This window comes from Delphinapterus leucas, chromosome 17, assembly GCF_059928025.1.
Source record: "Delphinapterus leucas isolate spDelLeu-1000000601 "Yukka" chromosome 17, BTC_Dleu_Yukka2, whole genome shotgun sequence".
Taxonomy (NCBI): Eukaryota; Metazoa; Chordata; class Mammalia; order Artiodactyla; family Monodontidae; genus Delphinapterus; species Delphinapterus leucas.
Genome location: NC_143145.1, coordinates 6,534,156 through 6,552,594, shown reverse-complemented (window position 1 = coordinate 6,552,594; position 18,439 = coordinate 6,534,156). Strand labels below are relative to the sequence as shown.

At 39.6% G+C, this 18,439-nt stretch overlaps 1 protein-coding gene across 9 annotated transcripts in view; it reads left to right on the top strand.

The window, feature by feature from the left end:
• KHDRBS3 (KH RNA binding domain containing, signal transduction associated 3) overlaps positions 1–18,439 on the top strand; it is a 186,438-nt gene that overhangs the window by 49,711 nt on the left and 118,288 nt on the right. For all 9 annotated transcript variants that reach the window (XR_016388274.1, XR_002642250.3, XR_016388275.1 and 6 more), the window contains exon 2: positions 3,442–3,560. Coding sequence is in view for 6 of the 9 variants with exons in the window: in XM_089898682.1 (XP_089754808.1) it covers positions 3,442–3,560 (119 nt within the window). In the remaining 3 variants the exon portion in view is untranslated. The remainder of the gene's footprint in view (positions 1–3,441; positions 3,561–18,439) is intronic.

Genomic DNA, 18,439 nt, shown 5'->3' with positions numbered 1-18,439 from the left:
TTTAAGGGTAAAATATTCACATAATTCAAAATTTTAAAACAATGTAAAAGAGAGATACCGCGAAAGACCCATTCCTGTTTCTTATCCACTGCATTTCCCCCTTGACAGTTAATCACTGTTACTCGTTTCTTAATAGAAGTGAGCTATTTTCTGTGCATATACAAATGAATATGAACATATATTCTTACACTGTTTTACACTGTGTATGTGTGCATGTGTACTAAACAGTTATTTGGTGGAGACCTTTTCCTACCAGAACATAAAGAGTTTCCTGACGTTGTAAAGTAGCTGTATGTAATTTCGTTGTATGGCTGTGCCCTAGCTTCGTAACCAGGTTCTTAATTATAGACATTTAGATGATTTCCAGTGTTTTGCTATTAAAGACAGTGCTTTAAATGGATAACTTTGTATGTAATATTTTATAATCTATCCAAGTATATTTGTAGGGTAAATTTGTAGAAATGGAGTTGCTGGGACAAAGGAAAATGTCAATTTAGATGTGCTTGATTCTGTGAGAGAATTTAAGCAGTTTTTTTTTTGTTTTTTTTTGCGGTACGCGGGCCTCTCACTGTCGTGGCCTCTCCCATTGCGGAGCACAGGCTCCAGACGCGCAGGCTCAGCGGCCATGGCTCACGGGCCCAGCGAGATCTTCCCAGACCGGGGCACGAACCCACGTCCCCTGCATCAGCAGGCGAACTCTCAACCACTGTGCCACCAGGGAAGCCCTTAAGCAGTTTTAATGAAAATTCACTAGTTTTTCTTATATTGGAAATTTAACTTAGTTAAATTCAAAGATTATTTTGCTGTGTTTTAGAGGATTAGTGGATTTTAGTATATTTGGTAGGCTAAAATGTAAGTGGCCATTGCTTAGGGAGGCTCCGTACGGGACCAAGACAAAAAACAAAAAGGAATGGAAAAACAAAAGCCAAAAAAGACATAACTGACACTAGATTTCCAGGTTGACAGAAATTTGGTGTCCATGGTTTGAAAGCATAGCATTTTAATCCCCTCCATCATCTAAAACCTAATCACACATTTGCTTATTATTTCTGCACTGGGAGATGGCATTGGTACATTAAAATATATGTAACAAATGTAATCTAGGGATTAGTGAAAGTCAAATCCCCTATGTGTTCCACCTTGAACATCTGGCTGGATTTTCTATGGTTGACCTTCATATGCTCCAATTTACTAAAAGGTTAAATCCACCTTGGTAGGTGTCCAGTGCTTTCCCTTCCCTAAGGAAGACTGGAGGGGTAGTAGCCTGAGTTTTAGAATATGAAACTCCCAGTTAGGGACAGTTTCAAGATTTCATTAAATCATCTTGTACACTTCTGTTACTTTGCATATTACTTTATTGGACTTCATAAAAACATCAACCTACTTATAATCTCCAGTCAAGCAGAAAATGCAAAATTGTTGATTGAACAACGCCTAAAAAAACAGAAGTTTTGAGCAGTTTTGAATGTTACCACAGGAGGTCACAGGGGCCTGAGCTGTGCTGAAAACCAGATCTGTTTGATGCCAGTGACAGGAATGGGACTCTTTCCATTGCTATGTGGTATGTTAGGTCCAGTACATGCAAACCTACATGATTTAACATGACATCGGGCTTTAAACTTTTTTCTTAAATAAACCTTAAACAGTGAAATATTATATTTCAACATATTTCAAAGCTTACTTAATGTAACAACTAGGTATTTTAGCAATATAAGATTTGCAAAGTTGACTGGAGAGGAAGTGAGGTATTTTATATATTTTTTCTTTTAAATTTTACTTTCCTCTTTAAAATCATAGACATATCTCAAACTTTAATATATGGTAAAATATATAATTTTTTCTAATTTTTTAATCTTACCTTTATGACTTTCCATGTTACTTCAAATGTTAAACGTCACTGATGCAAGGAATAACGTTTTGAGTGCCGATTAGGGAATTAAATATTAAATTATGCATCTAAGTTCTCAAAATTATAAAAATGCTTTGTTATTTAAAAAGAAGATAGGTAGTTAAATATTTTGACAAATGTATACATAACATTAAAAATCCTTTTTTCTGGTAAGTTTCAGTGTACCTAATTTTGTTAAGTCTTCTAACTCGCTAAAGGTACTCCCAATTATAGCATAAATGGATAAATAAAAATAAAATGTGGAATTAATTTTCTTCTACTGATTAAAGCTGAAGTCAGTGGAGCAGGTGACATGTGACTTATTGTTTTTTACTGAGGAAAACAAAGCTAATTTAGCTCATATCCACCGTTAGTTCTACAATTTTCAAACACATTGTATATGTGCATGCCCGTGTGCTGATTTATTCATGGAAAATTTCTGAAAGAGTATATAACATTCTTTATTATTACCTCTGGAGTATGGGTATAGGAGAAACTTTCTTTTACTTTTATATTCTATGATAGTGTTTTAACTTTTCACCGTATGTGTATTTTATTTTTATAGAAAAATGTCAACATTAAAAGTACCCTGGAAGAATTTTTTCCAGCAACAATAACAAGAATTATCTATGTAAACGTTTACATTTCACATCCTTCTGTTTCAGTGTATATTGTTCCCATGCAGATTCTATATAGAATGATCAGTTTTACAGGATCAAAACTTAGGATAATACAAGAAAGGAAACAAAATGATCAGCTCATTTGGAGACTCAGTAATTATCTTTATTTTTAGAAGCTTTGGTCGGAAGCTGCAGAGCTAAGCTAGAAATGGTAGTAGAATTGTGCATGAAGTGCTTTGTGGGTATCGTGGTGGGAGGGACTGATTTTCCCACTGCTGCTGCTGCTGCCCAGTCGAGGAAAGGGACCGTAACACATAAAAAGTAGTATTTAATGTGGTTGAATCTCGAAGGAGATGTGTGAAATTGAAATCATCAGAATAACATCACAAGAAGAGAAAAGAGCATTAACAAAGCCATGAGCTTGTAATTGGGCTTGTCACTTGTGAGGAGGGAGGATTTGGTTGGGGAGGTCGACTGACAGAAGGTTGTCCAGGGCTTTTAATGGCATCTTGGAGAACCCGTTCTTGATGGGAAACGCCTTGGAGAGCCAGGCGGGGTTTGATAAATAGGGATGTCGGTGCTTGGTAACGGTGAGCTGAGAATAGTTTCTGGCTGTTCTTTGCCATTTGATCGGCCTTTTCCTAGGATTCCAAAAGGCCCCAAAGAATCTATTTTTATGTTTGTGTTTGTTCCCTTCCATTAGCTTGGGCGATTGAGATTTCACGTTGTAGTGCCCTGGTATGTGCGTTTTCCCGCTGTACTGGTGGAGAATCATCCATACAATGGGGGACATATGTCATTACTTGAAAAAACTGTAGCCATCTGAAGTCCATATTCTGTATTGGGTTTCTTGCCACCATAGAGCTAAGGAGAACCCCCAGCCTCTGGAGTTCTAAGTCAGACACTTCACAGTTGTCTGTTTTTCTTCCACAGAAATAGAAAAGTTTCACAAAGGAGAAGGCAAGGACGAAGAAAAGTACATTGATGTGGTGATTAATAAGAACATGAAGCTGGGACAGAAAGTGTTGATTCCTGTAAAACAGTTCCCTAAGGTAAGACTGTGAGCCTGCACTGCAGCTGTGTCAGAGCTTATCACAAGGGAGCGCACGCTCCGTTTACGTTCTGTTTGGTGTGTTCTTGAGGTGTTCTCCCTTAGCACGACGCCCCAACACACATACTTTTACAATCAGGTGAAACCTTATTTGGTGATTCTGTCCCTTCTGTTTGACTTTGGCGTGAGTTGCGGAGCCCTAAAATTTATTCTTCTGAGTTACATTTTGGACTTTGGACAGCCTGTTCAACTTCTTCCTGCTGTAGTTTCTTCGTTTGTAAGATAAGGTTGGATTGATAAGAAATAAGATTATCCATGTTAAATGCTTGGCCATAGGGTTTGGCACATAAATGCTTAAAATATTCCCTAATTATTCTAGAAAAAAGTTTGATTTTTATTCACTGCAAGTGTTATTTTATGACATTTGGCACAGTTACAATAGGTGCTTTAAAGTCTACTTCTAAAATCTTGATCATCTCAGATTTGGCCTAAATTGATCTTCTTTTTACTCTGCTTTTCCTTTTTCTTTCCTCAGAGTGTCCATGTACATGATTTATGTATACTGTTGTATATATTAGTAGTTAATTTCTTTTGATTGCAGAACAATAATCCAGTACCTGAAAATACCACAATGTATTTATCCATTTGCCTGGGCAGTTTTCAGTTTGGGGTTATTATAATTAAATTTCTGGGAACCTTTTCGTACATTTTGTGACCATACGTTTTCATTTATTTTTAGTAAATATTTAGGGTTTATATTGCTGTGTATTCAGTTTTATAATGAATTGCCATAATTTTTTTCCCAAAGTGGTTGTATTTGTGACATTTCTAGAACAGTGCATGCAAAGTTGTGGTTGCTCCATATATCTAAATCCATATTTGATGTTGTCAGTCTCTTTAATTGTAGCCATTCTGATAGGATATTGGTATTTTCTTGTGGTGTTAATTTGCATTTCCCTGTTGATTAATGATTTTGTGTACTTTTTCGTGCACTTATTGACCATTTATATATCTTCAGTTTTGCAGTCTCTTTTTAGATCTTTTGCCGCTCCCTGAGTGGGCTGTATGTCTTCTTATCATTGAGTTGTAGGAGCTTTTTTTTAATATATCCTGGCTACAGATCTTTTGTTGGATATACGTTTTGTGAATATGTGACTCAGCCTGTGGCTTGCCTATTATTTTCTTAACAGAGTTTTTTGATAAGCGGAAGTTTTAAATTTTGATGACGTCTAATGTATCAAGTTTTTCTTTTATGATTTTACCTTCTGTCAACTAAGAAATCTTTGCCAACCTCAAGGAAATGTTAGAGTCCTTTATAAGTTATAGTCTCCTGTGTTTCCCCTAAAAGCTTTACCTTTAATAGCTTTTAATTTTACGTCTATGATACATCTCAAATTAGTTTTTGTGTATGGTGTGAGAAAGACAGTCAAAATTCATTTTTTCTTCATATGGATATCCAGTTTTTTCAGTACCACTTGCTGAAAGATATTTTCCTCCCACGGATTGTGTTGGCATCTTTGTTGGAAATTGGATGACTGTGTTAAGTGAGGGTCTATTTCTGTACTTTCTATTTTGCTTCACTGATCTATTTATGGATCATTATGCCAGTACCATACCATCTTCATTACTGTTGCTTTTTATAGTAAGACGTGAAGTTAGGTAATGTAGTCCCTTCAACTTTGTCCTTTTTCAGGATTGCTTGCATATAGATCCTTTGCAATTCTATATAAATTTATTGTTTTATTTTCACAAAACATTCTGCTGGGATTATGATTGCAGTTGCATTGGATCTGTTGATCAGTTTAGGGAGTTCTGACATCTTAACAGTATTAAGTCTTCCCTTCCTTGAACATGGTATATCTTTCCATTTAGATTTTTAATTTCTGTCAGTAGTGTTTTGTACTTTTTAGGGTAGAGGTCTTGTCTTTTGTTGAACTTATTCCTAAGTGTTTCATGGTTTTTGAACACTCTTGTAAAGTATTTCGAAATCTTATTGTCCAATTTTTTTGCCTCTACTATAACCTTTTGCCTCTAGTATAAACCTTGTATTCTGCTACCTTGCTAATAAATTCACTTGTTCTAGCAAGTTGTTTTATAGATTCCTTAGAATGTGCTACGCACAGAATCATATCATCTGCATAAACAGTTTACTTCTTTCTTCCCAATTTTTATGCTTTTTATTATCTTATTACTGTATTGGCTAGGATCTCTAGCATAATGCTTGAATACAAGTGGTGACGTTAGGCAGTTTTCTCTTGTTCTCAGGCAATGTGGAAAACATTCAGTATTTTACCATTAAGCATGGTAAAGCTGTGAGGGTTTTTTTGTAGGTGACCTGTATCTGGTAGAGGAAGTTCTCTTCTATTTTAGTTTTGCTGAGAGATTTGATCCTGACTGGGTGGTGAATTTTGTTGAATACCTTTTCTGCATCTATTGAAATGAACACAGGATGTTTCTCCTTTATACTGTTAATGTAGTGAATTTTATTGATTGATTTGGCTAAATTAAACCAGTTTTGCATTCTTGGGTTAAACCCTACTTAATGATGTATTATTCTTTTTATACATTGTTGGATTCAAATGCATCTGTATTCATGAGTGATAGTGGCCTATAATTTATACACACACACACACACACACACACACACACACATACATATAGAAGTGTTCTTTCCCTCCCCCCCCCCAAAAAAAAAGAATGTATGTCAGTTTGGTGCTGTTGTTTTCTTTATTGTTAGATAGAATTCACTAGTGAAGCTGTCTGGGGCCTGGAGTTTGGTGGTGAAAAACTCTTTTCAAATACATATATTTATATATGAATCAGATATAAGTTCTTCAATGTCTTTAATTGACAAGGCACTAATCAGATTTTCTATTTTATCTTTTGTGAAAATTGTTTTGTGTTTTTCAAAGGATTTGTCCATTTCATCATAATATTTCAGGTATTGCTTCTTTAAATACTTTTTCTGATCCTTTCACTCCCCACCCTTTGAGACTCTAATTACAGGTACTTTCAACCTGTTGATATTCTCGAAAAGATTCCTGTGACTCTGTTCACTTTTGTTATTAGTTTTTTCCCCCTCTTCTTCAGTTTGGATCATTTCTGCTGCTGTATCTTAAACTCATTGACTCTTTCCTATGTTATCTTTATTTTTTTGGTAAAGCCTATCAGATAAAATTTTTGTATCAGGTATTGTACTTATCTGTTTCAGAATTTATATGTGATTCATATATAAATATATGTATTTGGAAACATGTTTTTTTCTTTGCCGGGATTTTCCATTTATTGCAGGTGTTATATTATCTTGTGTAATTGAGCACAGTTAAAATAGGTGCTTTAAAGTCTCTGATTCTAAAATCTTAGTCATCCTAGATTTGATGTGAATTGATACTCTTTTATCTTGATAATGTCACATTTTTCCTATTTTTTATATGTTGGGTAATTCTGGATTGTATACTGGACATTGTGTTATATTGTGGAAATTGGATTCTGTTATGTTTCTTTGAAGGGTGTTGATATTTTTGGATTCAGATGCAGACTCTGTCGGATAGGAGTGCAGAACTCAGTTTACTTCTCAGTTTGACTTTGGCGTTTATTTTTGGCATACGTGACTGACAGATTTTATACACAAAATTTGGGGCTCCTCAAGTCTAACTCTCATTTCTAGTATTCCTCCCACACATTTCAGCACTATGGTTGCCTCGAACTCTGCTACGCAGCTAAAAGCTCTACAGTCAGTGAATTCACCCAGCCATTCCCTTCTTCCAAGTCTTGACTCCCTTGTAGAACCTCCTTGTTTTTGAGCATTCTGCGGAGGCTTTAGATGTTTGCTTTTTGTATTTTGTTCAGCGTTTGAGAATTTATAGTTGTCTACCTAGAGACAGTCAGCCTGTTAGGAACTTACTCAGCCATACTTACAAAACTGAAGATATATAATACATTTTAGTAAACAGAAAACTGTTATGAGCATTTTGTAGACACACTAATTACTAAACACAGCATGGATTATGGGAACTTTTATAAATTGATTCACCAGGCTTGATATGCTCAACATGCAGTAGGTAGAAAGATGCACAGACACCATCCCCAACTTTAAAGAGTTCATAGTCTGGTAGATAATTAATCTGAAGTTAATACTCTGTTGTGTGTGAGTTAAGTATGTGAAATAAGACCTCAAATGTTGTTTTTCAGTGTCAGCTTTGATGAGAGTAGGGGAAGACGAATTATAATTTCTGCGTCTCACTGAGAGCAGAGTCCATGTCAAGTCCTCGTAATGTCTGAAGTAGGCTGCTTAGAAATCTGCTTTCAGAATGCTGAAAAGCATATTTCTGCTTAGCAAATTGAGCATTTGAGTTTCAAGCCAGCCTTGTGGAAAGGCTAATACAGGACTTGCATCAGTTCTAAGAAAAAGCTTTCATGCTGGTGTCCGTTAATAGGCTGAGATGGAGGAAGCTGGCAGTACTTGCCCCTCTGGAATAGCAATGGGCAGAGGCAGCTTGGTGTGGAATTGAGGCTATTGTACACTTTCAGCTTCTGGGGCAAGAGAGAAGCACTGTTTGTGAAACTCCAACTAATAAAATGATTTCCATTAATTGAGTAATTTCTCTCAACGAACCATTCCAGCACTCTTTCAATGGTAAAACACCGAACATGAGTCTTTAAGTATTCAAACCCAAAATATATTTGCTCTCTTGAGCATATGTGCGAGCTTGCAAAGTGTGAAACGCAAATAAACACTGTTTCATGATTTTTTTTTAAAAGACTTTAAGCTATAGAAATTGTCCTCCAAAGTTTCCCCGTGGGTAAACCCTAACCCTTGGTTCTGGGCAGTGACTTGATGTAACAGAGTTAATCTAAGTGCCAAATCAACATTGGAACAAGGCACCCTGTCTGTGAGGACCTTAAATGCCTTGTGGTTTAGATTTTACATTGATTTTTTTTTTTTTAATTCACTGTTTCCTTCATCATTGATCCCATCTATCCATTCATATACTAACATTTATTGAGGGTCTTCTCTGAGCCAGGAATTGTGCCTGGAAAACAAAACTGATTAAGACATGTCCTTTTGTCACAAGAAGCTGTCCGTTTTGTGGGGAATACAGATGAATAACTTAATTTCGTATGATACAGTGTGAGACGTTCAATGTTGGGGTGCTCTAGAAAGTCAGAGGATCATGCTGACAGTGTCAGAGAAATCTTCCCTAAGGCTCTGAAGGAGCTGGCTGGGTAGGGGTCAGAAGTAAGACAGGGTGAGATGGAGGGGTGGCCATGACAGGGGGATACAGGGCAGAGGGCATTTGAGAAACTACCAGCCATTGTACTTGGCTAAGCAGGTTAATTTCAATAAGATGTGCAGGTTTTTATTGAGGATTTATAAATAAAGTGATAAGGGAGCAGTGAATGGAGGCTGATCCCTCATCACTTTACTTATATAAGGTAGGGTTGGCCAAGGGGGGGCTGTGAAGTTAGAACAGGAAGTGACCTTTGAGCTGCTTTGGAGTATGAGGTGGGTTTCTCCAGGTGTTTAATTATTGGAAACTATTTCAGGAAATGGAATGCCACATGTAAAGTCATGCTAGGGTAAAAGAAGGCTTATGCACCATTTTAAAAAGTCAGTTGTCATAGGAAATTGAATTATATCTGTATATATCATTATGCATACATGCTCTACTGCTATGGTAAGATTGTCTTTATTATACTGTTAAATAAAAGAAGGAAAAGCAACATGTAGGACAGATAAAACCCTAGTTGAACATTTATTTTAAGAAAAACTAACTTGAATCTTACTAGCAGTTATTTTCTGGAGGGTAAGGATCATGTGCTCTTTTCTACTTTACATGTTTCTGTACTTTAATGTTTTAATAATAACTTGGTGTCACTTTTATAATTAGTATAAAAAAAAAAGATTCCCATTTTGGGGGAAAAAAAGTGCCCGAGATTGTTACCTTAGGAGATACCTGTGTACTATGATTATGGCTTTTAAGATTTAGTGTACTGAGTTAGATTCTACAGGTTTAAATTAGATTTATTAATTTTCATAATTTGGTAATTGTTGTCTAATCTCTCAGCATTCTAATGCTTACATTATTTTCAGTAACTTTATATTAGGCAATATGGGTTCTTACATTAAATATTTTCCTATTATGTGCATATTTTAAATTTGATATATTTGCTGTCTCACAGAAGTTCTTCGGTTAAGAGTCTTTGAGAGAGAAGAGCGAAGTATTTATAAAACATGTTTCCTCTGGAGTTTGAATTAAAGCTCGAGAAGCTTTCTTTTTAAAGTTGGCTTGCATTTTTCCCCTGTAGTGAATTGCAGACAATTAAAAACCCACGAATTTACTACTGGGTGGAAGGAAGCCTATTCCATAGAAATCATCATGGCTATCAAAATTTTCCTAGAATGGTAAATATTTGACAGTCCTATCGGTATGTTAAAAGTTGCCTTTTCTGTGACTCCTAATTAATTTTTGGAGGCAAATAGTGTTTTTTCAAGAGGATTCATGTGAAAATCCTTTTTACTTTTGGTGTCCAGTTGATACTTTACCTGTAGAAATAAAATGATAGTGCACTTGTTTGTTAGTCCTTACGTGCCATTACCGAAATCCACAATGCTGTCTAGGGGGGATTTTGAAACTTGGTGGTGTCGAGGAAGCCTGATAATAAAAATCATCACTTAAAGACACATGTGTTTATGACAAGTCATGGTCGGTGTCCCTCCTGGTATCCATGACACCTTGGACCCTCTGGGGAAGCAGAAAGGCCACTCTGGAACACGGAGCCTTAGGGAAATATCTTGGCCCGCAGTCCGTTGCTTCACTGAGCGCAAGTCCCCTTCCAGGCCAGCCCTCTCCCACCTTGACAACCCGTGTCTTACAGTGGGAGCGGGAGGAAGGTGCAGCTGTAAGTAGAGATGAGCCTCTTCGAGGCTACTTTCGTTCTTTTCTCAGAGGTCTTCTCTGGACCCTTGAGGTCTTGTGATACACGCCCCTATGTCACGAGAATTAGAAAGTTAAGTTGGTATTTGTGGATACGATAGCTTTCAAAAAACATTGTGAAGGAATTTCAAACCTTATGCTGTAACTTTTCCCTTCTTCTCTTTTAAAATGCTTGATTATTGACCCAGAAAGCAGCCCTTGAACTTAAAGTTGTTAAGTGGACTTCAGAAACAGCCAATGCATATATTAAGGGGCTTGTGACAGAATTTACTCATGTGTTTTTTGGAGGGGGTGTTATTGTTATTACTATTACTATTTTATTGAGTCAAATGAGCAATTACAAAATTTGGTTATCTATAGGTCCCCCAAAATCTCATTACATTTAAAAGAGTAGAAATGCTACCATTATATGTACTTTGGTCACAATGCAGTACATTTAGAAATTAAAGTCCGTGATGAATATTGTTCTGTGTAAATCTTTTGTTACATCACTGCTTATTTTTGAGAGGTGATGGAGGATCGGTCTCTTAAGTGTGTTGCTGAGCCAAAAGGTAAAACAACTTTAGTGCTTAGCCATATATTACTGGCTTAGATTGTGTTAAATGTTATTGGACGGCTTATTTTGGCTCTGGGCCCCATGGAGACCTCCCAGTTGGATCACCTGAAAATTGCACAGCTGTACTGTTGGACACAGGAAATTTGAACAAAGCTTAACCCCTGTCTTCTAGGATTCCACCCACCTCACCTCCACCCCCCACCCCCCACCCCTGCAGTGGAGTAAAATGGCAGAAATTCATTAAATGGCCCAAACTGTGAACTTTTATCAAAACAAGTAATTGACACACAATTACATGAAACAGAGGGCACTTAGTATATACATTGATACTGAGACACTTACAGAGGGGAAAGCAGTCAGGTTTAGAAGTCAGCCCCTCTTTGTTATGCCTACTAGCTCTGCCATTTACTAGCTTTCTGACACCAGATGTGTCACATCTTCCTTTCCCTCCCTCCCTCCCTTCCTTTCTCTCTCTCTTTCTTTCTTTCTTTCTTTCTTTTCTTTCTCTCTCTCTCTCTCTCCCCCCCTCTCCATCCCCCCCTCCCTCCCCCCCTCCCTCCCCTCCCCCCTCTCCCTCCCCCTCCCCCCTCTCCCTCCCCTCCTCCCCCCCCCTCCCTCCCCCCCTCCATCTCATCAGGCTAAACACCTACTGGACCACCTCCACTTGGATATCCTGCAGACTTCTTATATTTGATGTGTCCATAAGTGAACTTCGTACCTCTTCTTGGCAAACCTGGACCTTTCCCTGTGCTCCTATTTTAGTGAATGACAGACAGCCCCTGTATCTAAGGAGCCCATGCCTAAAACTAGCATATCATTTTTGTCTACTAATTTCTCCTTCATTTACCTCTCCCCCTCCATTCTTGAAGTACAATGACATATACATTTTATTACTTCTACTTTTAAAGTAATTCACACCTATTTCTATCTCTGCATTCCACTGCCACTCCTTACTTTAGACCACTATCATCCATCACCTGGTCTTTTGTAATAGCCTCTTATCCAGTTTCAAATCCTCCATCCCATTCTCCACACTTGAAGCCAGACTATTGCAGTCTGGGATTTTCTGGATTAACATTTTCAAACTTAAGTATATATGGGCTACATTGCTTGTTTTATTTGTTTTGCTGTCCACCCAGTCCCCCACCCCCGCCCAAAGAATATAATCCAGCTTTGAGCATATAGAGATTAAAAAGTACATAAAGTAGATGATTTCAGATGGTGTGTCACTGTGTGTGTGATTTTGCCCATGTCATCTCCTGAAGAAGTTACTTGTGTACTTTACTTGATTGATTTTCAGTGTTGCTGATGTCTAAATAAGTAGGGTTGTTTACCATTTTAAAGTAGATAACTGTGTTAAAATTACAGTCAGTGGAGCAATACCAAATAATCTCAACCACTACCAATAATGCTTAGTGATTTCTGGTTGGCAAATTAATAAATTTAAATAATAGTATTTATATAGCTCTAATATGTTGCAGTAATTTCGGCAGCAAAGAAAATCAATAAAAACTATGTTGACTAATGCCATTTGGTTTGGGGCAAAATAAACTTTAGTTTCACAAGTATGTATTGAGAAATCATTTTGCAGGAAGGATGATGAATAAAATATGGGTCCTAATTACTCTCCAGGGATTTATAGTCTAACAGGAGAACCACAGTAAATTTTACTAAATAATATAGGGTAAAGACTGAACTAACATAAGAGAAATAGATGGACACTGCCAAGATTTTAAAAGAGTGAGGAGGAGTTATTTCTGGAGAAAGAACTACAGGTGGAATTAAATGTAGTCCTTAAGTATAAATTCAGGATGTTAACAAGCAGAGATCAGGGGGAAAGACAGAGTAACTCTTGGGCCAGAATGATTTAATTATGGGGAATGGTAGTTTGTAGCATTCGTTGGAATGGTGATGACTAGCGTGGAAAGCCTTCAAGTGCTGTACTTGCGCATTAGATTTTTATATGGCCTAGGGAGCCCTGAAAGATTTGTGACAGATACAAATAAACAAGTAGAATATATAGTAGGAAATATTCTGCATTATAAAAGATCTTACCTTTTTTTTTTTTTTGAGTCCTCAACATTTAGGAATGATTGATTTAAACACAAGTTGGAATGACTTTTATTCCCTAGAAATTCACGTTCTCATGTAAAAGTGATTGTTATCGTTAGAGGTGATTATCAGAATCATGAAAATTATTGTCAGTAATCCAAAGCTTGACTCAATTACTAACGATCCTAAGAAACGTTCTGTTACCAAAGAGGCTGCTCCATTTCATATGAATGCCATGGTCCCAAGTCTGTTGTTAGGTTTACTACTGTTTGGAGTTTTGCATTTATGACATTGGCTTAATTCAAATGAGATCAGTATTCTGAATACCAACTAAGAGGTGGATTTATTTAATTAATCATTGTGTTAGTGGTTAAATTATTGGAACCTAAAATGGCTCGTAAAGCTAGTGAAAGTAGTGATCTGGTCTTTTCCTTTCAAGAGAAGAAGATAGGTAAAACAAACCTCGTTTATTTTCTTTTCATTCTTGCCGTTGGGCAGGAATTAGGTGAATGTGGAGGTGATGAACCAAATGTGTTTCCTGACAGTTTAATTCTTTCTCTCCAATAAGGTCTAGAAAGAGAATATGGGGTGACGTTTTCCAAAGAGGGATGTTATGTCCAACCTTACATTTGGGTGCTAGAAGAACATGCTAGAACTTCTATTTTAATGTTTGTATGTAGCGTATGGTTTCTGCGTCTCAGGCACTGTTCTAAGGGCCTTACGTGTACTAACTTTTCACGTGTTAATCTTTACAGTTTTAGGAGGAAGGAATGATTATCTCCTGTTCACTTATGAAAAACTAAAAAACGGAGACGTTAAGTAACTTGCTAAATGTTATTACACAGTAACAGGCATTTGAACCCCAGAAATCTGGCTCCAGAGCCCATGCTCCTGTTCAAGAGATTAAGCTTTATTAATATTTATTACACAGGTTAACACTAGTACTATTACCTGGCACATGTGAGTCCAGGACAGTTGTGTGCACAGTGAGACAGGATGCTGGAGTAGAAGAGGGGATTCTCCGAGGCAGAAGCTCCCAAGTTTTAATCGCTCACCTGCTTTCAGTAATTGGGGCAGATAGCTGTGTATGTGCCTGCGTATGGATTCTTGGATTGCATCTACTAGTTTTAGTTCACTTACCTTTTTCAGTGGACAAAGATGGTTGCAAGAGAGACTGCGACTTCAGGGCCACTGTAGATGCAGTCGAAATGAGCAGGAAAACGGCAGAGCCGCTCCGTCCGCAGGCTCGGCACCGGGACAGGGGGAGAGCAGCTCCCGTCCAGATGGGCGTAAGAAGAACAGTCTTTTCAAATTGGGACTGTTTTTTTACATCCAGTATCGTTAATGATGAATCTCTTGACCTAAGTAAGGATCGAAATACTATTACCCAATGGTAGATCAGGTGTAGCATTTTAAAATAAATGTATACATACATATATATGCACACACACTCACATCCATTTTATGTGCATATAAACTGTAGTGCAGGGGCCAGGGATCTTTCTTGGCTGCCTAACTTAAGATCTGGAACATTGGACGTGATAGTCTGTGGGGAACACTTAGTCGCCGTGGACTGCACCGGTGGACCTGCTTCCTTTCACCTCCTTCCTTTCTCACAATTTATTAGCTCTTCATTAAACTTGAGACATATACTGTATGCAAACAAAGGTTTTTTTATTTCTTTATATCCTCTCATTTCTCACATCCTACTTCAGACCTCCCTCTACAGAAATGAATTACATTGTTTATGTATTACGGTACCTCCTTATTTTAGTCTTTGTCAGATGCCTTTTTAATCATTTTTAATAAACACCTAGATTTTATACGACGCTCAATTACAAGATGTTAGTTAGGACCATGTACCCAAAATACGCCTCCCTCCATCTGTGCCTGTGTGGTATACCTTAGGGTTCGTTTTAATTAAATCTTGGGTAGCGATTGGTACATTTTGGACATTGATTTTGGTTGGTACTCATCGGTCACTCGCAGCGCATGAAATGCTGCTTCCTGTTGGGAGCTAGTGCGGCTCTCTCTGTGGCTGAGGCACACGGGGGGTGAGTCAGGGTCCCTGCCCTCAGAGAGTGCCACCTCCATGCCCTCTTAAGGGAGGGAAGGCAGGCAGGTGATTGCTAGGCCTAGAAAAGACCGTGATGTTTGAGGCTCTTAAAACTTTTTGATAAATGACTGCTTCATCGTTTTTTTGTCTGGGGGCAGTGTGCCCCCCAGTGGCCACTCCCTGCGTTCATGACCTGTATCGTGCGTGCCCTTCCCTTGAGTCTGTCCTGACCCTGCAGCTCCCTTTAACTGACAAGATGTGAACTTCCAGGCTGGAGCTTTAAGGAAGCCTGACAGCTTCTGCTTTTCTGACCTTGGAAGACATATACCATGCAAAGGTCCTATCACCCTGAGGCCACCATGGGAGGTGGAAGCTTGGGATACCCAGGAGGAGGAGAATCAAACCAATAAGAACTGAGGTCCCCATCTGACAGCCACCAACCAACTTAAGAGACATGGGAATAAGCCGTCTTGGAAGTGGGTCCTCCAGCTGCAGTTGGTCTGGCTGTTGCCACATAGAACTCCCCCCAGGGCTCAGATTGCTGAACTGTGAGCAAATAAATAAAACGGTGGTTGTTCAAGGCCATTACATTTTGGGTTAGTTTGTTATGCAACAGTAGATGCCCAAGATGTCATTAAAGCATAACCTAGTCCCTCATTTTCTAATTACCAAGGCAGGTGCGGCTGTGTGTATGTCGGCTGGACCGGGGTTTTAGGGTCAGGTGGGAGGACGCTGAGGGGGAGAAGGGACTGTAATGGACCAAAAGAAGCTGCTTTTAGCGCATATGAGATTTATCCCAGACTGTTCTGTTGATGAAATAGTGAAGTACATTTAAGAAAAATAACTAATGTACAAGGAGTGTTAAGTAGTTCATGTTATAGTCAGGAAAGATACCGTAGCGCTTTTGAGCATTTTTGCCATAGTGAACAGGAGGGACTCTACCATTGAGAGGACTTTATGTTTTGAAATTCCTTTCCTTTTGTGCCAAAGAGTGTTTTCACTTTATGTTACTGCTGATACAGCCGTGGCCTTTTTAAAATAAAGCAACGATAGGCAGAAGACTAGGTTCCTGGACCCAGAATTTAGTAACCTGTTCTTTTGCTTTTGTTGATCCAGTACAAGTTTTCTTTTTCTGAGTATTACTGTGTGTATTAAGACTGACGACCGGGGTTAAGATGTGAAGATTCCACAGTTGAGTAAAACACATTTCCTCTTCCAAGGAGTACAACCTGAAAGGAAATGTTTTAAACCGCAGTTTGGTAAGTGGGAGAAAAGAAGGCAGGAGGAGAGGGAGTGTGGGGGACTAAGAGGGTCGAGGTGCCTGGAGGAGCCGCCCAGGCCTGCCAGACTCTGCTGAGCCCGGGAAGGGCTGGCTGTGTTGCGTTTGTCCTTTACAAAGAAAAACTGAAAACCCCTTAGACCCCAGATTAAGTCCAAGCTCTTAGCCTGGATGGATGACTCTGCCCCTTACTTCCCCGCCCTGGCTGCTCTGCTCCATCAGGCTGGCCGTCTTATTTCAGAGAAGGTCCGTAGTGCCTGAGGGCTTTTGCACTTGCTACTCACAGTGCAGGAAAGTCTCTGTTTCCAGATCCTTGCATAGGATGCAGCTGAGCTGACCATCACAGGCCAGCCTGGTCTGACGTTGCCCAGCCCTCCATGACTACCCACGCTCTCAGTAGTTGGCTTCTGCCCACCTCCATAGACGCTTAGCAGTAATTAACAGACGCTGTGTCTGCGCTTCTGTTTTTCTTGTTTGTCATCCGGCTCTTCTGTGAGCAGATGGGGCTCAGTACGGACGCGGCCATTGCTTGTTTCGGTTCTTCACCCAGCACCTAGAACATGTCTGCATTTCACCAGTGTTGTAGCGAGAATAACACTTCCTGAGGGCTGGACACTGATGTCAGTACCTGTGTTGTTGATTTTGTCAATATTTTAAGAAACAAAGCAAAGTGGGTTTTGTTGCCCTTCCTCCTGCAGATCAGGAGGAGAGATAGGGGATGTGGCTCTGAGCAGATTTCAGTAGAGGCTGTTTTCCTCTCCCCCACTAGCCAGGGCAAGTGGTCTCAGGATCCTTCCCTGATCTTGCCTGTGAGCACTTGGGGGTTGGGGGTGGTGGTGGTGATGAGTTCCTGCAGGAAAAACCTTTGAGAAGGTATCAAGTTTCTTAATTCTGGGCTTTTGGTCTTCTCTGCTCTCATGCTCGTCCCCCGTCCAAAGAAACAGGTGCTTGAGTCTTATCTCTCCCCGCAGGTGCCTGTACTCTCTCCAGCTGTGTGGTTAGTGTTTGCCTTGGCACTTCAGCATTAGTTTGTATTCTGTTCCGTTTTCTTCCTGTTTTAAGGGTGAAACTGACGTTCTTTACAAGCTCTACATCTGAGCTGAAATGGGTAGTTCTTGGAACACGGTAATTTTGAGAAGCTGCAATGAGTCCAGAATGGCTAAAGTCAAAAGCAGGAGAGTGGTGAGGCTGGGGAGGTGAGCAAGGGCTCCGAGCCGAAGAAGCAGAGTAAGCAACAGGTCTGTAGCTCCTCCTTTCAGCCAGCAGGGCTTCTGAACAGGCACGACTGACGTTTTACACAGGCCCCTTCCTCGCTGTGAAGGGCGGCCCCATCCACGCTGATGTGTGACTGCTAGGCCTTTGACCACTAATGCAGTGGTGGCCCACAGTCATTGTCACCAGGTACTCTGGCCATCTCCAAACGCCTGCCGGGGAGGCGACGCAGCCTGGGTGGAGACCCCCGTCAGGCAACCAAGCCCATCGCCGTTGTGTGGCTCAGCTGTGCAGACGTTCAGCATCCACATGCCTGGTTCTACCTCACACCCCGACTCCCAGACAGAGCTCAGCCCCTCGACCCACCTGGGTGGCCTGGGTGCGGCCGTGTTGTTCCAGGTGGTGGCTTCTCGGCAGCCTTGTACACGTACAAGGTGGGCATTGTTCACCCCAATTTATGTATGTTCACGATAGATAAATTCATCCACTCATTACTTACTGATTTGTCAGCACAGAGAGTGCACAGCCTGTCGGCTGCTCTGCTAGGTGATTTTTGTGCATTTTCGTATTAATTCATACATCAGGCGCCCGCAGTAAGCGGTTGACCCCTGTGTTGTGGATGAGGCGTCTGCAATTCACGGGGGTAACTTGACCAGGGTGATGCAGCTAATGCGCAGTGTGTGGTGACAAAGAAGAGAACAGAAGTGCTTCCGATGGTCAAAATGTGCGTTTGTATACTTTTTGTGAGCAAAAGACTAATAGAAGTTAAATGGAGAAAGAAAACTGC